The sequence below is a fragment of the Myxocyprinus asiaticus genome, chromosome 3 (assembly GCF_019703515.2).
Source record: "Myxocyprinus asiaticus isolate MX2 ecotype Aquarium Trade chromosome 3, UBuf_Myxa_2, whole genome shotgun sequence".
In the NCBI taxonomy this organism is placed as follows: Eukaryota; Metazoa; Chordata; class Actinopteri; order Cypriniformes; family Catostomidae; genus Myxocyprinus; species Myxocyprinus asiaticus.
In genome coordinates, this window is record NC_059346.1 from 2,470,594 (window position 1) to 2,496,221 (window position 25,628).

The 25,628-nt window shown below is 40.1% G+C and overlaps 1 protein-coding gene across 6 annotated transcripts in view; it reads right to left on the reverse strand.

Moving 5' to 3' along the window:
• Positions 1-25,628, reverse strand: part of LOC127423130 (myotubularin-related protein 4-like) — an 86,852-nt gene that overhangs the window by 15,007 nt on the left and 46,217 nt on the right. For 5 of the 6 annotated variants that reach the window (XM_051667233.1, XM_051667242.1, XM_051667251.1 and 2 more), the window contains 12 exons: positions 17,628-17,717; positions 14,310-14,426; positions 12,160-12,189; positions 11,484-11,566; positions 9,732-9,898; positions 9,524-9,620; positions 9,008-9,121; positions 7,242-7,423; positions 2,187-2,315; positions 1,730-1,841; positions 1,263-1,458; positions 937-1,122 (listed from right to left, as the gene is read on the reverse strand). In XM_051667233.1, the coding sequence (XP_051523193.1) occupies positions 937-1,122; positions 1,263-1,458; positions 1,730-1,841; positions 2,187-2,315; positions 7,242-7,423; positions 9,008-9,121; positions 9,524-9,620; positions 9,732-9,898; positions 11,484-11,566; positions 12,160-12,189; positions 14,310-14,426; positions 17,628-17,717 (1,503 nt within the window). The remainder of the gene's footprint in view (positions 1-936; positions 1,123-1,262; positions 1,459-1,729; positions 1,842-2,186; positions 2,316-7,241; positions 7,424-9,007; positions 9,122-9,523; positions 9,621-9,731; positions 9,899-11,483; positions 11,567-12,159; positions 12,190-14,309; positions 14,427-17,627; positions 17,718-25,628) is intronic. The other variant, XM_051667224.1, reaches the window with a different exon arrangement.

Consider the following 25,628-nt stretch of genomic DNA (forward strand, 5'->3'; position numbering starts at 1 on the left):
AGTAAAATGAAAATTTTTATATGCGTCCTTCACAAAGACGTATCTGCCTGATTCCAGCCTTGCTGAAGCACCCCCAGATCATCACCGATCCTCCACCAAATTTCACAGTGGGTGTGAGACACTGTGGCTTGTAGGCCTCTCCAGGTCTCCATCTAACCATCAGATGACCAGGTGGAGGATCGGTGATGATCTGGGGGTGCTTCAAGGCTGGAATCAGGCAGATTTGTCTTTGTGAAGGACGCATGAATCAAGCCACATACAAGGTTATCCTGGAAGAAAACTTGCTTCCTTCTGCTCTGACAATGTTCCCCAACTCTGAGGATTGGTTTTTCCAGCAGGACAATGCTCCATACCACACAGCCAGGTCAATCAAGGTGTGGATGGAGGAGCACCGGATCAAGACCCTGTCATGGCCAGCCCAATCTCCAGACCTGAACCCCATTGAAAACCTCTGGAATGTGATCAAGAGGAAGATGGATGGCCACAAGCCATCAAACAAAGCAGAGATGCTTGAATTTTTGCATCAGGAGTGGCATAAACTCACCCAACAGCAATGTGAAAGACTGGTAGAGAGCATGCCAAGGGTTATTCCAGCAAATATTGATTTCTGAACTCTTCCTAAGTTAAAACATTAGTATTGTGTTGTTTATAAATGAATATGAACTTGTTTTCTTTGCATTATTCGAGGTCTGAAAACACGGTATCTTTTCTGTTATTTTGACCAGTTGTCATTTTCTGCAAATAAATGCTCTAAATGACAATATTTTTATTTGGAATTTGGGAGAAATGTTGTCAGTAGTTTATAGAATAAAACAAAAATGTTCATTTTACTCAAACACATACATATAAATAGTAAATCCAGAGAAACTGATCATTTTGCAGTGGTCTAAATTTTTTCCAGAGCTGCATATATAAATGGAAGCACAGGCAACGAACCAGAAAGGCTTCGTTGAATTCAAACAGGCAGGGAAACTGCTTCAACAGCTGATGCACACAGTCCAACCACTGCAGGAACACTGGACATTGTTCACTGACATCATCTCCATTCTCCTGATGACCACAGCGATCTGCAAACTTATGACCATAATCCAACCATTCTGTCTCGACCAGCACCTGAAAACCCTACAGAAAGAAACAGAATTTAATCAGATGACGTGTTTGCTTTAAATTAATTCAAAACAATTTCTAACAGCACTGAAAGGATTTTCAAAACAAAATGAGATATGTGCATGAGCCAAGTGTGAACCATTTTTCATGTCTACCTCTATGGTTCTGTAGAAGGGATCCAAAAGGATCTTTGAGAGGGCCACAATCTGAGGCGTGCGATCCCAGCCGTCAGAACAATGAACCAAGACGGGTCGCCCATCCCTCTCCACTGCAGAGCAAACCAGAGTGGCCGCTTTCAACATGACGGACAGGTGCTGGAGCCAACGGGTGCTTTCCAAAGCCGAGAGCCAGCTGAGAACCAATCGAGAGATTACAGTTAGAAAACGCTGGTATTTCCTGAAGAGAAAACTCACAGTGGGTGTTGAAGGTCTGGAACTCCTGACCTACATTAAGATTGACAGGGTTGGAATGCGACATGATACTGATAGTTTACATGGTGCTAGAGATAAATATAACTTCAGACGTTTGATATCTTTCACAATAGCCAATGTGATCACAAGTGGTCAAATGAGACATATGTTACTATCAGGTGTTAAAACAGCGATAGTGAAACAGCACTTACTTGCCAGGATCTGGAATCTGACTGCAAACCGCTCGGAGCGACTGAAAGCTGTTTCTGATGGAATGGATGTTGGCCATGCCCATAAACATCACCTCACAGTTAGGATAGTACTCTACAAACACAAACGGTAACACACACACAAAACGAGAGAAAAAATCGACTTTAATCGATCAACAACCGCCTCATGATGCCAAGTTTTACCACAGAAAAAAACGGGATGTTTCTGTCACAAGTGGTTTAGTCCAGTGGTTCGCAAACCGGTCCTGGAGGCCCAACAGCACTGCGCATTTTGCATGTCGCCCTTTTCTGACACACCCAATTTAAGTCTTGGAGTCTCCACTAACAAGCTGATGAGCTGAATCAGGTGTGTCTGATTGAGGAGACATCCAAAATGTGTAGTGTTGAGGAGCCTCCAGGACAGGATTGAGAACCACTGGTTTAGTCCACCAACACAAACCTTCACACTCGCAGCCTCCTCCCTTGGCACGGTTTGCCACAGCAGCGGTATACGAGCGTGCATCAAGAATCAACAACTTCTGGACCGCAGTGCTGGAGTCTGGAACGGGACAAGCCGTAAGAGACGAGTCTGGAAAAACAGAGAGAAAAAGAGAGAGTGGGTGAGATTAGAAACATGTACTGCCTACTATACACTTAAACTCATGTTAAAAATAGTATGCAGTATGCAACAGCGGCGTGTCCACAAACAAGGCTCTGGGTGTGCCATGGGAAAACAGGGTGTGCAAGAAACTGAAGCACAATCAAGTGACATGTACAGTTAACGACCGTTGCATTTGTCTTTTTAGCTCCAAGTTATTTTTCAGCCCTGTGTCGCATTATAATGACTTAAAGTAGGCCTATTTTTACATACAGTGACTGCAAATAGCCAATATGAATAAAGGATAACAATGTCTGACGATGCAAACCAACACACAGACGGTATGTTGATTTTGCATAATAGATTTGCTTGCATATCATCTAAAGGGAACATTTACATTAAAGGGAACAACAAATGAAATCAGTCAACTAAATAGGCAGATAATAGCTCATCATTAAATCAAGAATGGTCACCGACTACCACCCCTGGAGTCACAAGTTTTAATCCAGGGCGTGCTGAGTGACTCCAGCCAGGTCCCCTAAGCAACCAAATTGGCCCAGTTGCTAGGGAGGGTAGTCACATAGGGTAACCTCCTCGTGGTCGCTATAATGTGGTTCGGTGGGGCCACGTGATAAGATGCGTGGATTGACGGTCTCAGATGCGGAGGCAACTGAGATTCGTCCTCCGCCGCCCGGATTGAGGCGAGTCACCACACCACCACGAGGACTTAGAGTGCATTGGGAATTGGGCATTCCAAATTGGGGAGAAAAGAAAAGAACGAATGGTCACCGTGTTAACAACTCAAAGGCGTATAACACGTTATGAACAAATCACACAAAGCAGCATTACAGTACACTACCTTTCCAAGTGTGTTCTCCAAATATTCCATAATATTCATTTATTGTCACTGTGGAAGAACTACAACTAGCTTGTTTTGCTTACTTATTTTAACATGTAAAATCCATTACTACAGGTCCATTCAGTATTTTTGTGTGTTACACTGACACCTACAACAGCGGCGAAGATGCAGCATCACGAAAGAGCAAATGACCAATGCCATTGTAGAAACGCGCTATTGGCAGTTAAGAATAACGACGAACTCGGTAGCATAAACAAGCGCAACTGTTTCCTCATTCATGCACTTCGCGACTGTTGTAAGAGTGTGCATCTGAGACGGGCTCTGTATTATTATTATTATTATTATAGTCATTAAAAACGATTATAAAATATCATAATCCATGTGTGGAATGTTCATCAACACGTGCATTTTTACACCCCTACTATTATCAATCATAAATATAAAATAAAAAGAATAATTCATTTGGGTGGGCAAGCTGATGTTTTGGGTGGCACACCCTGCAATGATTAATTCCAGTGCATTAATTCAATTTTCACATGACCTCATTTTGTTGCATGTAGCATTCAAGGGAGTGGCATACAGTTTTCTCTGAAACCTCACGAAAGTACTAGTGCTTGCCGCAGTTTCAATTGCAATCCAAATATGATATTGCGATGCATTATGACGTATCATATCGTGAGTTAGTCAGCAAAACCTGGCCCTACTGCATACTGCAGAAAAAGTATGGATAGTATGCCGGAGACAACATAGTGCTGTTAAAATGCTCTGTCCGACTGGAATAATCAATGGTGGCCACTGCAGAGAAACATCTGGCATAATGACAGCACAGACATTTCCTGCCAAGGCAGCCGATACACTTACGGCATTAAGATGAGAGATTTTAGAATCACTGGCCAAAACCTGACCTGACGAGTCTAAAGATGAACTCACCTACAAACACAGCCAATTAATAGAGTAATTGCTAAGTTTAATGAAACTCAGGATAACTTAATGCATCACATATAACCCTGCTTGAAATAAAGCATGTTATAATTGGGTTAATCTAACGAAGAAATGTCTGAATCATATTTCATTCCAAAGGACATAATTATATTTCTCTATTTAAGAAATTGAAGCCTAAAAGCTTTTTTACTACAGAAAAACAGCTTGTGTTTGTCACGAGCATTAATATTTTTGGGATTGACATTATCATCATGACATGACGCATTACAGTAATGCCAAAATGTAAAACATGGTCTACATACTAAACGTCTGGTAATCTATTCGGTTCATGGTCTGATCAGAGAAAACTACTATCTACATTTTAATTAACTTAACAGCCTTTTTAACAAGTTTCATTTGTAAGCGGAGAGTTTGATTGTGACGATACTGGCAGCATCTCTCACCTCATTAGACAGTACGGTCACAACTGTAATTAGACCACATTTGGCACAAAAACCTCCTGCCAAATTCCTATTTAGACTACATCCCTGAAACTCATTTTGTGGCAATTTGGAGGTCAGTTTACAGTCGGTAGCAGCTTCCTTTCTCATTCCCAACAGACAGACACTGGTGAGAGGAAACGCCGTTAATTGACTGTGTGAGAGGAAACGAGCAGTTTTCCCATGGCAAATCCCACAATTCTTTGTTGTCAGTCTGCAAACATTCTCGGAGACAAATGCAACGGCAACATCACATGACTGACACAAACCGTTTCTCTGCAGTCCAGGACCATAATTGTGTCTATGTGTTACGAATTTATTCTTAGACAGAATTTAATTACAACTGGCGATGCACCAAGTGGCTGTATAGCAGAATTAATGGGTGTTGCTAAAAGATTGGGGAACTTTTGGATTAAGGGCCTTGATAGTGGACAGATTCTTGGAATCCTCCATCGATCTGTTTTTTTTAGTTTTTTATGGGCCAAGCACTGAAAGTCCATTAGTGTTGTTCTTTTTCTTCTCTTTCCGCACGAGTCTATGGCAGCCCATAGAAACGTACATGGGAAAGTTATGAAATTTGGCACACTGATAAAGGACACCCTCAAATGTAACTCACCCAAATTTGGGGTTTCTTACTCAGACCCTATAGCGCCACCAACTGTTCAAAGTTGAATTTGCTTTTTTGAACTCCTCCTAGAGGCACACAGAGGGGTAATCACTGGCACGCCAGCAACGGCGAGAGAGGAGTAGACTATTTTATTCATATGATTTCCGCACCTGCATTCCAATCTACATCTTTTCGTAATCCTTCCTCATGATCACACAGCGTGTTTTCATCAGCTGAATGGGAGGCTAAACAAAAAGTTAAAATGTGACGAGACAGACTCGTGCCGTGCGTGCAAGCCATTCGCGCATCAGGAGCCGGCAGCGCTGCACTTTCGGTTAATCGCGCGAGTAAACGCGCCCGCTTTGCTACGGTCAGTCTGCACGGATGACAGCCTACATTCCGTGTTACATTTGTTTCTTTTTGCTTTCAGAACAATACGTGATGTAATAAGGAAAATACCACTATTAATCCTTGAGATTTCCAACCCAGCATACAGGTACACCCTCCTTAAACCCTAGTCACACTCAAAATTACATTAAATGATTAAAAGAGAAAACATAAACCCACATCGTGGGTTAAAAAACCTGAGTCTATTCAAAATATAAATTAAACCTGGAAATAAAGTTTTAGGATTTTGCAGGTGTGATTCAATGAAATGGGCTAAAGAGTTGATCAGCATGTGATGCACGAATGGCTTGCACGTGCAGTGTGTGTCTCTTCACTCTTTAATAGTGTTTAGCCTCCCATTCAGCTGATGAAAACACACTGCGTGATCATGAAGATTACATCAAGATGTAGACTGGAATGCAGGTGCGAAAAACCTAATGTAAATAAAATATAAAAAAATGGCACTATGTTAAAAAGGTTGCCGACCCCTGTTCTAGACCGTATGTTCAATTTGCACTAAATTTGTCGTGGAACATCTAGTGACATTGGTGACAAAATACTACCAAATGCTTTTTGATAGACCAAACTGTTTTTGAATAACGCTTCATCGAATTCGACAGAGAGCATGCCAAAATGGACGTGAGGCTCTACCATTGCAGCGCTTTAACGTATTGACAAAACTTGGTATATGTCATCACATACATGACTTAAGGATACCTGCAGTTTCGGCACAGCACCACGAATCATGAGACTTGTCTCTTTAGATTCCTTGGGGCATAACGAGTTGAAAGATACCCAATTTTTCTCTGTCGGCCATTTTTTATTTTGTGGTAAAATTCTGTATTTTACAAATTGCATTGTCGTACCATTACGAAACTTGGTATGCATCATTGGTACCATGCCCTGAGGGTACCTATAAAGTTTGGGGCCAGCGCCACCTTGTGGTCCAAAGATATAATGAAATGTATACAAATTATTATAACATAATATAACAAGTTAATGGCTGAATAAATGCACTGGACAGAAACTAATTAGTTATACGTGACATATCCGAAGTCCGATTCGCACGAAATTTGTCATGTATCATCTAGGGACACTCACGACAAAAATGTATGAAAAGCGTTTTGAGAGGCCAGACGGTTCTCGCCTAGTGTCAAGATGCCAAAAAGGATCTGAGGCTGTATTCCGGCAACGCTTTAACATTTTACATGAAACTTTGTACGCGTCATTGTCACCACACCCTCACCGCACCATATAAACCTGGTGTCAGCGCCACCTACTGGTCAAAAGTTATAATGAATTGTATTTTAATATAAGTAATTTTACTCATGTTTTTTATACAGCTTTTACAAAAAAAATTATGGAATAAATGAGTGATATCCAATCATACACCCTTACATTTTGGTCAGATATATATATGTTTATTATTAATATCAATGGGCTTTTTAATCACTTTTTTAGTAGAGAGGACATTTTTGGATTGGGATAAGATGGAGGCTGAAGTTGCGTTAAATGCGTCGCAAAAATGTTGCTACTGCTGTGTCGAAGGTTTGATTTTACCACCCCTTTCTACAGTAGTTGAAATGTCTGTCATTAAAAGTAAACGAAAGGTTTGAATCCACAGTGTTTTGTCAGGGTCTTACCGAAGTCACTATCGGACGAGTCCGGTCCATCTCCTCTGGTTCTGCAGGCCCGTGGGCCCGGGTCAAGCTGACACGCCTTCGCTATAGACGTCACAAGATACTCGTCCTCTGTGTTTCTCCAGCCCCACCAGCTGATCTCAGGCTGACTGCAGCGTGCGATCACCGCACCGTTACGCTGGTGTCTGACACAAAAACATTAATGAAACAGACAGATTAGATATATATACCTATATATTCAGGGCCCAAAATGAACACTCGCCAAGTATCAAATGGAAGTAAAACGTAACTTTCTGGCCCAGTTGGCCAGTAACTTTTTAGGAATAATAAAATAATGCAAGCTTCAATCCTTAGAGACTCAAGCATTGATATTGATGATTTATTTCCTTTATTCACCCCTTTTAGGATTTTTAAGCATATTTTTACAGTTTTACAGTGAACTCAGGGTTGCTACAGAGTTTTATTAAAAAAAATAAAATGTACGATTTTAAGACCTTTTTTAAGACCTGAACGTACAGAATGTCCGCAAAATCACGCATCACAGATTCTTTTACTTAAACAGGCTGGGGCACATGTTTTGTCAGTAAAATAGGGTATCTGCAAATTTAAAATACTCGAGATGTGTTTTACACATTCATACATTATATTAAAATTGGTTTATGTTCCAATATATCAAAACATATGAATTAGAGGTCCACCAATATTGGATTTTGCCGATAATAATGTGTTGAAAGGCAAGAACAGATTAATCTGCCTATAACAAATTTCAACGCTAAGATTCTACCATGTGTGATCTGTGCAGATGACAATAAAATGACTTGAATTCGATATATATTGAACGCATAAAATTTTTTTTTATCTTTCCTTCTTAAGACAGAGGTTACAAGAGTCCAAATTCAATTAAAATGTCAGATGCCGTTTATTGTGCAACCAAAATACCAACAATAACCAGAAAATAAAGGTTTGATGCATAACACAGGACTTCTAACTATAAACAAGCCTGAAAAACACCGGGGACTCTTATTTTGAAATGTCTGTACTCCACTGCTTCCAGCTGCTCATTCAAACAGATAAGGGGAATAAAATATGCACTCTTACGTTCATCTGCAAGTTATTACAATATAAGCACTTTAAAGTAAACATTGGCATAATTCATCAGTAGATTATCAGCGATCACTTGTCATAAATGTCCGGTACTCATTGATCAAGTCATTGGAAACAATGCATCTTGAGTACCCGTAGCTTTTCATTTTAAAGCCCATCGAGCACGCAGCTGATATGTTTTAAAAAAAAAAAATTATCCCAATTTGGAATGCCCAATTCCCACTACTTAGTAGGTCCTCGTGGTGGCGCGGTTACTCACCTCAATCCAGGTGGCGGAGGACAAGTCTCAGTTGCCTCCGCTTCTGAGACCGTCAATCCGTGCATCTTATCACGTGACTCGTTGTGCATGACACCGTGGAGACTCACAGCATGTGGAGGCTCATGCTACTCTCCACGATCCACGCACAACTTACCACACGCCCCATTGAGAGCAAGAACCCCTAATCGTGACCACGAGGAGGTTACCCCATGTGACTCTACCCTCCCTAGCAACCGGGCCAATTTGGTTGCTTAGGAGACCTGGCTGGAGTCACTCAGCACGCCCTGGATTCGAACTCGTGACTCCAGGGGTGGTAGTCAGCGTGAATACTCGCTGAGATACCCAGGCACCCCTCCTCTGCGTTATTTTAAAATTGGTCTCTCAAGTTGAGTGCAGGTTATCTTACCTGTACACCACCACAGGAATTCTCTTCCAGGACCTGAAGGAAGCCACGCTCTCCAGCTCTTTATCTGTGATCCAAACGGGCACCAGCAGTTTTTGAGGGTAACTGGAACACAATCTACAAACAGAAGCACAAAACCAGTGTTACAAAGTAATCAGATTAATCATTCCTGCAGTGATGTAACAGAACTGCTGTTTATTTTTCAAATCTCTGTCGTTACTTAAGTTACATACTTTTAAAAACATAAGGACGCTTTATACTTATGTTTCAAACCTACGCCGTAGGCTACGCATAGCCTGACATGCACCTCTTGAAAAATGCAACTACGCACCAGAGCACAACAGCTGTGATTGGTCCACATTGTAACCATGATAAAAAGATATGACTGCTTTAAATGTAATTATTCTCATAAGCTATGTTAACTTTGGCAGCACTAACAGTAATTCAACAGCCAGAGAATTTGTTTATATTAAGTGTGTATTATGGGATGTGTTCTAGTGTATTTGGTAAGAGTCGTACTTGTAGTTGTTGTTGATATCAGACACTCTCCAGGCATTCTGCATGTCAAATCCCATCCGATTCAACTCCACCTCCATCCTGTGACGCACATGCTCACCTGAGACAAACCAACATGACGACTTCCATTTAATATGCACATCTGAATTCAATTACATTATTACCTGCACAGAAACAACAACAAGTCTCTAGAAATGAAGAGATCGTGTACCTGGTCTGCAGAGGTGCAGGTGTTGATCTTCATCATCCGTGTTCCCTCCTAAACACCAGGCGTGATACGCGAGGGCGAACAGATCCTCGAGACGGGCCGGATGTGCGATCGCTCTGTTCAAACGCTTCAGCCACTCCTCGCACTGCTTGAACGTTGAGAAATGACACCTGACACAAGGAAAAAATAAAAACAGATTACAGCGACTTCCTCACATGAGAACGGCAGAAAAAAAAAAGAAAAAAAGAGCAGTACATTCAAAATAAGAACACCGATGTGTTTATTTTGGCTGATACATTTTTTTTATGACCGAAAATTTACAGGATTGACACTATTCCACTATTTTTACGATTAATGTTAATTATAAAGGTTTTGTCTTTTTTCCCATAATACTGTGATGTGTTGATTATTTGAGCAATTCTTATTAAATTCACATTACAGTAACAACATTTTTATGACTGCTTTATTGAAATTAGCATAAATTCAGGCAGAAGAATGTATAAAGTAAATGAAGTATAAACACTTTACAATTTAAATCAAATCTAATAATTTTTTTATATTACATTAATGCAAATTTATGCAAAGTGTCTGCGTGTGTGTGTGTGAGTGTCAGTGTTTGTGAGTGTGTTTGTTTTTGTCTGTGGGGTTGTATGCGTGTGTGTGTTTTTGTGTCTCTGTGTCTGCGTGTGTGTCTGCGTATGCGTGTGTGAGTGTCAGTGTTTGTGAGTGTGTTTGTTTTTGTCTGCATGTGGCTGTATGCGTGTGTGTGTGTCTGTCTGTGTCTGTGTGGTCTGTCTGTCTCTGTGTATGCATGTCTGTCTCTGTGTCTGCGTGTGTGTGAGTAACAGTGTTTGTGAGTGTGTTTGTTTTTGTCCGTGTGGTTGAATGTGTGTGTGTGTTTTTGTGTCTGTGTGTGTTTTTGTCTCTGTGTGTGTGTCTGTCTGTCTGTGTGTCTGTATGTGTGTCTGTGTTAGTGTTTGTTTTTGTCTGTATGGCTGTATGCGTGTGTGTGTGTTTTTGTGTCTGTGTGGCTGTATGCGTGTGTGTGTCTCTGTGTCTGCGTGTGTGTGGGTGTGTTTGTGTCTGTCTGTGTGTGGGTGTGTGTGTGTGTCTGTCTCTGTGTCTGTGTCTGCATGTGTGTGAGTGTCAGTGTTTGTGAGTGTGTTTGTTTTTGTCTGTGTGGTGTATGTGTTTTGTGTGTGTGTCTCTGTGTCTGCGTGTGTGTGTGTGTGTGTGTGTGTGTGTGTGTCTGTCTGTCTGTCTGTGTGTGTGTGTCTGTCTCTGTGTCTGCATGTGTGTCTCTGTGTGTGTGTGTGTGTGCGTGTGAGTGTGTTTGTTTTTGTCTGTGTGGTTGTATGTGTTTGTTTGTTTTTGTGTCTGTGTGGTTGTGTGTGTGTGAGTGTCAGTGTTTGTTTTTGTCTGTGTGGTGTGTGTGTGTTTTTGTGTCTGTGTGTCTGTGTCTACGTGTGTGTGTGTGTGTGTGTCTGTCTGTCTGTGTGTGTGTCTCTGTGTGTGTGTGAGTGTCAGTGTTTGTGAGTGTGTTTGTTTTTGTCTGTGTGGTTGTATGTGTTTGTTTTTGTGTCTGTGTGGTTGTGTGTGTGTTTGTCTCTGTGTGTGTGTGTGTGTGTGTGTGTGTCTGCGTGTGTGTGATTGTCAGTGTTTGTTTTTGTCTGTGTGTTTTTGTGTCTGTGTGGTTGTGTGTGTGTTTTTGTCTCTGTATGTGTCTGTCTGTGTGCGTGTGTTTGTGTGTGTTACCTCACTACTTTGGAGTCTTTGCAGATGATGTGTAGTTGAAACATCTCTCTGCTCTCCACACTCTCTATAAGCCTGAGAGGAACCTGCACACAACACAATCAGCCAATCAGAGACCAGAAGACTACTTCACATGACTGATTCAACCACTTCAAATACCTGCAACAAATGTTTTAAATGTATCTCGTGGTCATCAGTTGCAGGATTAAACACTTCAGTTGTTTTCATACTTGTTCATAACTTATGTTATTGAAATAATGTTACTATTAGATAGCAATGCCTTTTATATCTAGCTAGAAAAACAAATCCAAATCCTGAAATACAACTAAGGTTTGGATTAAATATCAGTAATCAATTCAATGTTTTTTGTATTGCGAATAATACATTTTTTAACATAGTCTCTCTCTCTATACAGTTTAGAATTATAAAAAAATATCTGACTGCAAAATGGCACCGTTGGCCAGTCACATTTATGTATTCCAGAGTGTGATGTAATTAATAATCTATATAATACATAGCTTGTACTGTATATTAATGTTAACACAATCCAGTTTGAGAAACAGTAAATAAAAAAAAAAAAATCGAAATAAACCATAACGAGGGGACATAGATACATAAATAAACATAAATAAAGACAGAATGAAGGGATGAAGGTTGGAGGAGTGTGTGGATTACTCACAGATATTTCACTGTCCACACCAGGATACATCTACAACATCAGCACAGACAGACAGGGATGAGGAAGAGTGAAAGAAGAAGAAGAGAAGGAATAAAAGGAAGAGTGGAAGAAAAGGAGAGGAAAAATACAAGAGAGTGAGAAGAGGAAGAGTATTATAAGGATGAGAAAGAAGAGAGGAAGAGGAGAAGTAAGAGCGAGTAACATGTTGAAGAGTTTGAGAGAAAAAGGAGAAAGAGGAGTTGAGGCAGAGGAAGAGAAGGAAGAGAGTGAGTAAGAAGTGGAAGAGGAAATAGGAGGAAAATAAGAGGTGGAGGAATGGAGAGAAGTGGAAGAGAAGGAAGCAGAGGGAAAGAGAGGAATAAGGAAAAGAGAAGGATTAGAGGAAGAAGAGAAGAGGAGAAATGCAAGGAAGAGAGCGAGAAGAGGAAGAGATGAAGAGAAGAAAGTGAGAGCAAGTAAGATGTTGAAGAGGAAGAGAAAATCCAGAGGAAGAGAAGGAAGAGGAACAGGTAGAAAAGGGAGGAAGAGAGCGAGTAAGAGTTGAACAAAGTGGAACAAGGAAGCAGAGGGAGAGGAGGAAGAAGAGTAATGATGAAGAAAAGGAAGAGAGAAAGGAGAAAAAGAGGAAGAGAAAGAAAGAGGAAGATTATTGGAAAAGAAGATTTGGTGGAAAAGAGGAAGAGGAAAAGATGAAGCAGAGGGAGAGAAGAAAGAGGAGGAAGAAGAGTAATGGATGAAGAAAAGAGAGAAGTCAAACAGGAAAAGGGAAAGAGGGAGTGGAAGAGAAAGAATAGAGAATGGTGAGGTGGAAAAGAGAGAAAGAGGAAAAGAAGGAAGTGGGAGTAAGATTTTGAAGAGGAAGAAAAAAAATCAGAGGAAGAGAAGGAAGAGAGGAAAAGGGGAAAGAGAAAAGTTAGAGGAAAAGAGAAATAGGATAAAGAGAGGGAGTGGAAAGAAATAAAGAAGAACATTAGGTCAAAAAGAGGAAGAGGAGGAAAAGAGGAAGCAGAGGGAGAGGAAGAGGAGGGGGAAAAAAGAGGAAGAAGAGTAATGGATAAAGAAAAGGTAGAGAGAGTAAGAAGTTAGAGTAAAAGAGAAAGAGGAAGAAAGAAAGAGGAAGGTGAGGAGGAAGAGAAGGAAGTGGGAGGGAGTTAGATGTTGAAAAGGTAGAGGAAAAAACGGAGGGAGAGAAGGAAGAGGAGGAAGAGAGAGTGAGTAGGAAGTTGAAGAAAGAGGAAAACAAGAGGTGGCGGAATAGAGAAAGAGGAAGCAAAGGAAGAGGAAGAAGAGTAATGATGAAGAAAAGGAAGAGAGTAAGAAGTTGAAGAAAAATGCAAAAGAGGCAGATAAGAGGAAAAGAGAAAGAGGAGGCAGATAAGAGGAAAAGAGAAAGAGGAGGCAGACAAGAAAGAGAGGGAGGAGGAGGAAGGGAGGAAAAACAAAATGGAAATGAAGAGACTCTAAAATAAAATAATGAAAAGGTAGAAAAATATAGGAAGAGAGAGAAAGTTTCTGTCGAATATGGGTTAAAAAGCCTAGAATGGACCTTTTTTTACATTTCCGGGTTTGGAAAAGGGTTCATTGTTTTAGGCAGTGAAAGTGACCCTTAAATTTAAGGTCAGATGAGTTCAAAACCGATGCTGTAACGCACTCGGATCAACCAGTGCTCTTTGCGCAAATCATTCTTGGTAGCATCATTAAGATTCTAGCCTGATGTGTGAACATGTCAACAGACTGAATTGTCACAGCAGACATGCGTGACATCACGATTATCAGTCTCCTCAGGGGAAAGTGATCCGGGCCACTTACCAAAAAGACAGACAGGCATTTAAACGGGAATACCACGGGGAGAAACGACAAACATGTACAACTATTTGTCAGTTGTCGGTTATGTAACGGTCACACTAGATCCATTAGCAGCCAATGTAATTACGAAAAATGCAAATGGATGAGACATCAGCGTTTCAGCCCTTAAAGAACTATAATTAATACTTTACGGTGAGGATTTCAGTCTGAAGATAGCTTTGATTTTGTTTACCATTTTTGGACACTGTAATTCCCATATTTCCATTTGTGTTATTTATAGGTCTCTCTCTTTCTTACTATGTGCAAACTTTATGTGTCATGTTTGCGTTGATTGGTGGTCTTACGTTGATGATGGAGTCTTTGAACTTGATGTGGAGTCTATAGTTGGAGATCGCAATGATGGCATCGTCTGCATGACCCAAAAACTCCACCCACTCGCCCTGAAGGATGGGGAATGGAACCTGGAGAGAGAAAGAACACCGCGTTTAATGTTTATAATGGGCTTTATTGGATAGGAGGGTCAAGAGAGACAGAAAAGTAGCTAGAGAAAGAGAAAGAAATGGGATTGGGAAATGATGGGAGGCCAGACTTGATCCTGTGACCATTTGGAATCACCAGAGCTTCTATGCGTCGCATGCACACGCAACTGTTGCGCCAACAACAGTATGACTCCAACTGTGGGCAAGTTTTGTCTACAACAAGCCTGGATCGGTACGGAACGGCACAATACTGTAACGAGAATCGTTTAGCCCATTGGTGAAAAGCTCCTGTTGTTAAAATGACTGATTTATCAATCTAGATCATATGTCAAACTAACAAAACATTCTGAACCTTAATTAGACTTCGGATCCTTTTGCATCTTTGGCCATGCGTATCTATGTGAATGCGTCAAGCAGTCTTTGATTGCGTAAAGGAACAACACTTTTGTCTGGAGTTTCATTCTCACCATACTCTTACTATTCCACAACATAAATTCTTGAAGCACGTAATTACTTTCACAAAGGCCTCTCAATTGGATGCCGTTTAAAGGTGGTCATCTTGGCTTCTGCTTTAAACCAAGAGAAGCAGAGCCGTTTCTTCTGATCTCTGTTTCCTATTCCTTCCTCCCATGATGCCATCTGTGCCAGTGGTTTGGGAGCTGGCACACTAGCTCGGTGTAAACAGGATCTTTTGGGCAGACCCCTGGAGACCAGTTGGCATGAGAGAACGCTGGCTCTTTAAACTCAAAACACTAGAGCAGTTCAGACTGTTCTTGAATGAAGTTTGCATTTAGATGCAACAGGCTTCAAAACAACGTGAACACGGCATCATCTGTCTGCATATCTAAAAAAATAGTACTGCACTGATGACAACATTTACGTCAGGCATGGCGGCACGCAGAAATACTTTGGCCTTTACACGGGCCACCAAGCAAATTCTGCTGAAAAAAACAAAATCATGACAATCATATTCAACGATAATGTTTTAAAACATTTCCGCTCTCACTATCTAAAATCTTGGGAAGTGATCCTCTTGTGATAACTGGCAAGATTGATAAACAATCTCTCAAACCAGCCTTTGACTGTTATGAGCAAATTGTATAATCTGATTACCATTTTTTGGAGCTCAGCCCAGTGTTTTAATTTAATTTCACACAAGCGTCACTTTGGCTGATGGTGAGCACTTCGGAGAAAGTGGACGTCAGAGAGTTCTTGTCTAACAGACAACAGAAATATCAGCATTATTTTCCAAACCTCTGCAAGCAGCCTCTCTGATTTGACAGTCTCAAATGAGATAACGTAAAAATCGATGATAATAATACTCCATAATGGCAATTTTATATGCATTCTATAAGTGGCATATCAAAATAGACACTATTTACTTTCTGAATACACGTTCCCAGTCTTATTGCGAATGATTCATCAGTGCACGTTATTCACGAAAATGAAATTTAGTTTATCAAAACGTTATATCTTGCACCTCTGAAACGTCTTTCCAGCTGACGTCATTTTCAACCACCTGTCATATAAAGACACTTCACACCATCCAATTTCCAATGGGTTAAATCTTGCACTAGGGCTGGGCGATAGGACGATGTTATCGTATATCGACCATATCTTACAAATCTCCCGATGCCGATTTCGACACTCATTGACAAACGATGATTGACAATATCGGTAAATGGCATAACCATGGATCTGGGAAGTCGGCAGATACACTATACTGCCAAAAGTATTCGCTCATCTGCCTTTAGACGCATATGAACTTAAGTGACATCCCATTCTTAATCCATAGGGTTTAATATGACGTCGGCCCACCCTTTGCAGCTATAACAGCTTCAACTCTTCTGGGAAGGCTTTCCACAAGGTTTAGGAGTGTGTTTATGGGAATTTTTGACCATTCTTCCAGAAGCGCATTTGTGAGGTCAGACACTGATGTTGGACGAGAAGGCCTGGCTCGCAGTCTTCGCTCTAATTCATCCCAAAGGTGCTCTATCGGGTTGAGGTCAGGACTCTGTGCAGGCCAGTCAAGTTCTTCCACACCAAACTCGCTCATCCATGTCTTTATGGACCTTGCTTTGTGCACTGGTGCGCAGTCATGTTGGAACAGGAAGGGGCCATCCCCAAACTGTTCCAACAAGGTTGGGAGCATGGAATTGTCCAAAATCTCTTGGTATGCTGAAGCATTCAGAGTTCCTTTCACTGGAACTAAGGGGCCAAGCCCAGCTCCTGAAAAACAACCCCACACCATAATCCCCCCTCCAGCAAACTTCACAGCTGGCACAATGCAGTCAGACAAGTGCCGTTCTCCTGGCAACCGCCAAACCCAGACTCGTTCATCAGATTGCCAGATGGAGAAGTGTGATTCGTCACTCCAGAGAACGCGTCTCCACTGCTCTAGAGTCCAGTGGCGGCGTGCTTTACACCACTGCATCCGACGCTTTGCATTGCACTTGGTGATGTATGGCTTGGATGCAGCTGCTCGGCCATGGAAACCCATTCCATGAAGCTCTCTACGCACTGTTCTTGAGCTAATCTGAAGGCCACATGAACTTTGGAGGTCTGTAGCGATTGACTCTGCAGAAAGTTGGCGACCTCTGCGCACTATGCGCCTCAGCATCCGCTGACCCCGCTCTGTCATTTTACGTGGCCTACCACTTCGTGGCTGAGTTGCTGTCATTCCCAATCGCTTCCACTTTGTTATAATACCACTGACAGTTGACTGTGGAATATTTAGTAGCGAGGAAATTTCACGACTGGACTTGTTGCACAGGTGGCATCCTATCACAGTACCACGCTGGAATTCACTGAGCTCCTGAGAGCGGCCCATTCTTTCACAAATGTTTGTAGAAGCAGTCTGCATGCCTAGGTGCTTCATTTTATACACCTGTGGCCATGGAAGTGATTGGAACACCTGAATTCAATTATTTGGATGGATGAGCGAATACTTTTGGCAATATAGTGTATATTAAACAGTAGCCCAGGGTGTTAAATTTGCATCCGCCATCCGCCAAATGCGACAAGGCTGAATCCAGCTCCTTATTCGCAAGCTCCTCATCCAAATGCAGGTATTTCATAACAGGAATTGTGAAAAACTGAGTTTAAATGTATTTGGCTAAGGTGTATGTAAACTTCTGACTTCAACTGTACGCATAAGACAAAAAAGCAAAATTAAGTACAAACCTGTAGACTGTCGTCTTCTTTGACTAGATCTTTCTGGGGAAACAGATCCCTGGCCTGGATATACTCCAGACTAGGAGGTCCCTCCTCACCCTGCAAAACACAAATACAACACACAATATTAGAAATGCATTTATAAAAATAATTGTTTAGTTTCAAAAACCTTAAAGATGCATGTTTGATACTGTAGTAAAATACAAACATACGAATGAGTATTATAGTCATTTTAACGCAATCAGTGGGTGTTGTCGGGCACGACACAAAACTGCACACAGCCGCTCGTGGCTTATTGCTCTAACACACAGTATTTATCTTGTAACCAACTTTTTTTGTCAACAATTAACATATGTAAAAAGACGCATCATGACAACAATTCAATTTTAATAAAAATACAAATTTTGCCAAAAAATTGATGAGAAAAAATACTGCAAGATATTAACAATGAACTAACAATGTTTTTATAGTCAACTAAAACGTTATAAGTCAGAGTGTTTGCACATTCTAAAAGGACATTTTCATCAAAAGACAATTTTACACTGATCACACACCCTTGCTAATTATTCTCTTGACGTCAGTGTATAAATTTACTTTGCACCGATACACAAACTGTCCAGTGAACCAGCATGAGTGCAACAGGAAATTTGAACATCGTAGAGTGCATATCACAGGTCACATTATGGTCTCATTTCCATGTTGTCCCGGTGAGCATTTAAACGCCTGTGGAAACAATGGAAAGACCCATGTGTTATCTAGTGTTTGTGTGGCATTCACAACAATGACTGTATGGGGTTCTGCTTCACACTGAAATTACAATCTAAATGGGAGACTGTATGACTAACACCTTGTGCGCAAGACAAATATATTAGCAAGAGACAACAAAAAATTATAATGGCTGTCATTTAAAAGCTACAGTCCCTGTACTCTTATGCACAACAAACACGTAAAGTGGTCTACATACCACATTCAAGATATATATAAATAATGTACAATTCATCAAAATAAAATCGAAATCACGATATGACCTTGTGCGATTATTAACCTTCCTGGGCTGTTCGGTCATTTTTGACCGATTTATTTCAGTTTTTTTATGGTTTCCTAAATCTGAGTGGTGCAAGATTTATGCTCAGTTTGCAATTCTAGGAAAAGTCAAACAAAATTGTTTTGGACTTGAGTCTAATTGGTTGCTCAATAAAGTGACACTTTTGCTGTTCACGGTCAAAACAAATACATTAAATAAACAAATAAAAGTAAATAAATAAATTGCAATCATTTCTCAAAATAATTACAATATGACTTTGTCCAAATTGTGCAGCCCTATATAAATATGAATGTTTTTGTTTAGTTTCGAATAACGTGCATGACAAATCGTGCACAATAAGACCAGGAACATATAGGGTGCATGCTGATTTTATGTTGGCACTGAAAAATAATTGCAACAAATGCATGCTACAAGGATGCCTAGATACCCTTGACCGTGTCTTTGGACTAAAGGTAATTTTCCTGAACAATGTTCAATGTAGGATAATGTTTCAGGCCCGGATCGCAGGGCTACGTGTTCACAGACATAACGTGTTGATTAAACATTGATCTGAAGAGACCTTGAGCCATCGTTCACTGTATCACAGGACAGGGTGAAAGACCTGCGCCTGGCATCAGACACCAGTGAAGAAATAAACCAGCTGGACACTCAAACCAAAAATCACTCGACATGGACAAACCTTTCATAATGCAGAAACGAGCTCTACAAATGAAAATGTATGGGACAAGATATGCAACATAAACTCTGCTTTAACATTTCCTGAAGAACATCTGAGTGTTTGTCAATGCAAAAGTCGCCCGACACAATGCTAGGATGTTGTGGAATGTTTCCAGGATGCTGCTATGCAGTTGAAAGGGAAATCTGCATGGTAACTAGGTGGCTGCTTATGGCCCAAGACAAAACAACCTAAAATCACAGACTCCAAGTATGAGCAATAGTAAGAGTAATGCTTGACTAAAAGTAATGTATGCCTGAAAGCTGAGATATTAAAACGTATTTAAATATTTGAAGCATAAATCAATCCAAGTAGACTTTTGCTTGAACTCTGCATGGTTTGTTGATTGAGATAAACAGAATGTTACACATTAAAATAACACAATGTTCCCCCTGCGCCTGACATCAGTGAAACCTCTCACGAAATCAACAACCCGCTACTCGCTAACACACACTATACGAGTCCAAACTGTAGCCAAAACACACAGCCCCACTGGAGGTTTCATAATTTCTTTCCATTTCTTCAGCACTTTACACAAACACTGCAGTTTGGGCATAAATTGGCAAACGTGCAGGATATGTTAAAGTTTGTGCCCAAATTAAATGAGGTCGAACGAGTGAATTTATGCACATCAGCTGAAGATGGAAGAATATGGTTCGCACACGATTCAATATAATCTCGATTCCCTATAATAACACTTAAATGACAAAATATTACAGATTATTTTTTCTGAAAAAATGCTCATTATAATTTCTCATCAAAATAAAGGTAATTAATGCACAATATAAATGCTCAAAGTTTAAATAATAAGAGTTTCTCTATAAGAAAAGATCACAAACAAATACGATTTCAAAAACAGTATGCTTCATTCAGGCTGATCAGGTGCAGAATAAGCAATAAAACTGAACAAAACCTGTCCTGAAAAGTGTATATTTATATTTTAATAATTTGTTTCTCATCATTATAATCAAAACTTAACTTTGTAAAAATACAAAAAAATTATATTAATTAATATTAATCACATTTTAACTTTGTAAAAATAAAAAAATTCTACATTACATTAATATTATATCATGAAATGGTATATATAATAATGATATGAGCCATCACTGTTTGAAATAATGTGCACAATTTACAAGTAATAACATTGAGTTTACATTCATTTGTATCAGAAACACTAAAAAGGTTACTGTCACTTTAAGAGTTCAATGAGTGGCTCACAGTGTTCCGGTTCAGCAAACATCAACGAGTTTCTTTAGCGCATCCATGCTGCATGAGATTAAAATTTATATTTCTTTCTACTACTTTATCTGAGTGTAAAGAACAGATCATATTAAGACACATTATTCAATGAAAGTGGAGTCGCCTCATCTTTGATGGACACACATTACACGGAGGAAGCGATCCATTTTAAGCTCAAGCACTTTTCATCAACACAAGGTGATTTTCCAGGTATTCCAGTACTTACATTTCTAAAAGCTAAATTCAAGCACTTTAAGGACCTCGTGTGAACCCTGTAAACACTGTAGAAAAAGTGCAGTAGTGGTTAAATCAAGCGATAAGAGAGATTATGATGTTTGACAGGTCATTTCATTTATGATCACATGGACAGAAAACAATGCAAATTTTGAATCTGAGTTATGCCATGATATGGTTCATAATTTTTGATTCTCGATATATCCATCTTCGACATATCCTCCCATCCCTAACATTAGCACATCACCGCTGGATTAAATAATAGCCGTGTTTCTCCGCTGGATATCGCTCTTACCAAGAAAAGGTGAAAATCGGGAGTCTCAAGGCTGTGTACAAAGAAAACAAAAACTTATTTAAATGTCTCAACTGAAAGTATTTTAATGCTTGTAAGATTTTGAAAATGTTGCGATTACACATCTGTTTAAAAAATTTGCACCAAATTTAACTTCAATAATCTGTCTATTTTCTAGAGACACAGAATAATCAAGGGAAAAATTTTAGGGTGGGATTTGATTTTACCCAATGAGATTTGACTGGATCGTGAAAAGTGGGCTATGATTTTTGTGGTTACAATAAGATTTTCCCACCAAGACAGCCTTCGTTACATCAGCAGTAAAGTTGTCCCATTGGTGGAAAAAGTTGGATACTTACGTAAAATAACGAACATATGAACAAGCATTACAGTAATTTAAATGCAAATACTGTAAGAGGTGTTAGGCCCGACGCAGAGTTGTGCACAGCCGCTTGGGGCTTATTGCTCTAACAGTGTTTTAGAGTGAAGAAAATATTCGTCAACTAATATCTTTTTTTTCTCCGCAATTTGGAATACGCAATTCCCAATGTGCTCCAAGTTCTCGTGGTGGCTCAATCCGGTTGGAGGAGGATGAATCGCAGTTGCCTCCGCGTCTGAGACCGTCAATCCGCGCATCTTATCACATGGCTTGATGAGTGCGTTACCGCTGAGACGTAGCACACGTGGAGGCTTCACGCTATTCTCCGTGGCATCCACGCACAACTCACCACATGCCCCACCGAGTGCAACGACCACAAGGAGGTTACCCCATATGACTCTACCCTCCCTAGCAACCGGGCCAACTTGGTTGCTTAGGAGACCTGGCTGGAATCACTCAGCACGCCCTGGGATTCGAACTTGTGAACACGTGTTGAGCATGACTCTTCACGGTTTCACGTCAAAAGCAAGAATAACACGAATATTTCAAATCTCATGTAAACACATATTTCTTGCTTTGCCAGATTTTGTTTTTAAATAAGCTGATTTTTGGAAGTAATCAGCGTATTGATGTGCATGCAAACGTGCTAAATGACTACATTTAAACGTGTGACCCCGCGGCCTCATGCGAGGACTCGCTATTTTGGATTGGCTATACGCAACGCATAATTTAAATGAATAAAAACCGACTGAATACTGTTCACGAGATTCTAGACTGTCATTTAAGGGTTCAATTCTTGTGCACCGAGTCACGTGACACAACAGCATGACGTCGATTTCCTTGAAGCACTCCTATGGACGCAACAAAAGTGCCTCTGGTAAGAAATCTCTTTACGTTTTTAATTGAAACCTGTTTGGTTGTAAAGAGTAGAGTCTCAAGTTTCGTTTGACATCCTGCTTTAAATATTTCATTCATTTTTCGCGCTGATAAACAAGAACTACTCGGATGAGTGCTGTGGAGGGTATGTGCATGTTTCCTTTATCATTAGAGGACAAAAATAGGGCAAACGACCCAGACACCGTCTGTGACGTGACACACCCACCCCTCGACCACCCTCAGACAGATGGAGAGAGGGCATCTCTGTTTCTCCAAATTCAAACCTGGCTGGCACAACATCAGCCGAGCCAGCTGTGCCACGAAAAACACACACACTCCAGATGTTCTCCAAACACACAACTTTAAGATATTTTAGTCTTGAATCAGAGCCGAAACCACCACAGACAGGGAGGCGTACATGTGAATGATTACCATACTCGTACACCATGGTATTTACACTGGCACTACCCTGGTTCATGTCCAACGAACACTTCTCGTTAACAAGTCACGATTTGAAGTATCATTCATGTCTGTAGCACAAACGTCATATGTCAACAAAGGAAAGACGACTATATTTCAAACATGTCAGACTCAAAATCAACAGCACCACAAAAATAAACCAATACAAGTCAGCCGTGTTTTTTTTTTTTTTTTTTTTTTTTTTGCAAAGATCTCAGTGATGACAATATGAAGATGAATGAAGATATGACAGTGTTCAGGATGTTTTGTTCATGTGTTTAGTGCTGCTGCTGGAGACTGACAGCTCATTTGTGTGTCTGGGCACGTGTGCCCGTCACAGATGATCAAAATGACAAAAGATGCCAACACCTGTCAGAGTGACATGACAGCAGTATGAGTGACAGTCGCTGACAGAGAGAGGGGAGATTCAACAAAAATAATTGATGACTACAGTTCCATTTAATAATTTTGACTTTACACAATATTTTGCACCTACTACACTTTCACAAAAATTGCCAAATTACATCATCTTTCCTATTCTTGTAAAATAAATCTAATTTTTTTTACATATTTAAATCAAGTGATGCATAATTTGTATATATTAAAAAGTTAAATGGGTCACAGAATATTAAGCAAAACTTGATTTTTGGTATAAGTTTAATTTTATTTGCCTATTTTAGCAAGTTTTCTTCCAGGATAACCTTGTACGAGGAATGGTGATGATCTGGGGGTGCTTCAGCAAGGCTGGAATCGGGCAGATTTGTCTTTGTGAAGGACGCATGAATCAAGCCACTTACAAGGTTATCCTGGAAGAAAACTTGCTTCCTTCTGCTCTGACAATGTTCCCCAACTCTGAGGATTGGTTTTTCCAGCAGGACAATGCTCCATACCACACAGCCAGGTCAATCAAGGTGTGGATGGAGGACCACCAGATCAAGACCCTGTCATGGCCAGCCCAATCTCCAGACCTGAACCCCATTGAAAACCTCTGGAATGTGATCAAGAGGAAGATGGATGGCCACAAGCCATCAAACAAAGCAGAGCTGCTTGAATTTTTGCATCAGGAGTGGCATAAAGTCACCCAACAGCAATGTGAAAGACTGGTAGAGAGCATGCCAAGGGTTATTCCAGCAAATAATAATTTCTGAACTCTTCTTAAGTTAAAACATTAATATTTTGTTGTTTATAAATGAATATGAACTTGTTTTCTTTGCATTATTCGAGGTCTGAAAACACTGCATCTTTTTTGTTATTTTGACCATTTGTCATTTTCTGCAAATAAATGCTCTAAATGACCATATTTCTATTTGGAATTTGGGAGAAATGTTGTCAGTACTTTATAGAATAAAACAAAAATGTTCATTTTACTCAAACACATACATATAAATAGTAAATCCAGAGAAACGGATCATTTTGCAATGGTCTCTTAATTTTTTCCAGAGCTGCATATATATATATATATATATATATATTCATCCCATATCTACTATGCAGAGCATCAAATCACTGCATTAACTGCTCAGAACAACGACAGACTAAAATGGACATGAACTTAAAGCCAGAAAACTACAGTTTAAGTTAAAAGTGCTGTAAGCGATTTCAGCCGCTCTACTTCCATGAGACTGAGCCTTTGGATTAGCCAAGTTCCCTCTTTCCAAAACCCCGCACTCCAAAGATAACAAAATGAGCATTATTGAGAGCAGAAACGGTTGTTAAAAACAACAGTAGTAAAACAGCGCCCTCAACTGACAACTGTTATGAGCAACATGGCATGAAAATTGCATTATGACAATAATTCACTACAACCACAATACTATGAGAACGTGCAAAATGATTGACAGGCAGAAAGTTTCATTGTCTGCAGACCGCGGACACATTTTTGTGTCTGGTGAGATATCTCATGACACTTATTTTATTCATATCTTTCAGGGAGTAGGAAAATGTTTTGCATACCTTTCCATGAAAAAAGAAAAAATAAATAAAAATATAAATCGCTTACTGCACCTTTAAGGTCACTTGCGTCTACCTACATCTTGCATTTGATTTTCTAGAAGATGCTTTCTAACTTGGAGGCATCAGAAAACTGCAATAAATTACAGTAGAATAGAGAAAGATAGATTTAAGAGCAATCTCTGAGGTGCCCAATCCTTCTCTCCATCATTCAATCACCATGAGCAATTCATCACTCTCTCTACACTGAACATATATCTCACTTTCAATCAGCTGAGAGAAATCAGCAGTGCTGCGTTTGCGTTTTGCAGGGAGTGAAAAAGCTGCGACTAAAAGCGTGCTTGAAATACTCAAAAGGAGAATATAGAGATATTTTGACACTCAGGATTAAACTAATACTCAAACCTCCATAAAAAGACTCGCTCCGAGACACTAGATGCCCTTAATGAGGAGATTTTTTCCTCTCTTAACGAGGATTGGCGGCAGACGTGATATAAAAAGCTCCGAGTGGCATGGGGAGTTTCAAACGGCTGCTCACACCGAACACTGTACAGCTAAGAAAAGATTAGTTCTTTCTAAAGAGTTGAAGGACGTAAATGGGACATTAAAAGAGGCCAAAATGAAGATGAAAATACAAGTAAACATCCAAAAAATGGGTGACAAAAGTAGAAAATAGGAACCATGCGAAGTATTTTCAGTGCATCAGTGTTTAATAGTTGGGTAGTGTATGATTCTGGCCTAAGTCCGCAAACGTAGTTGCGAATGCTTGGCCAATGCGTCGCAATACCTGTCTGTACGTGTGTGTTTTTGCGTTACTG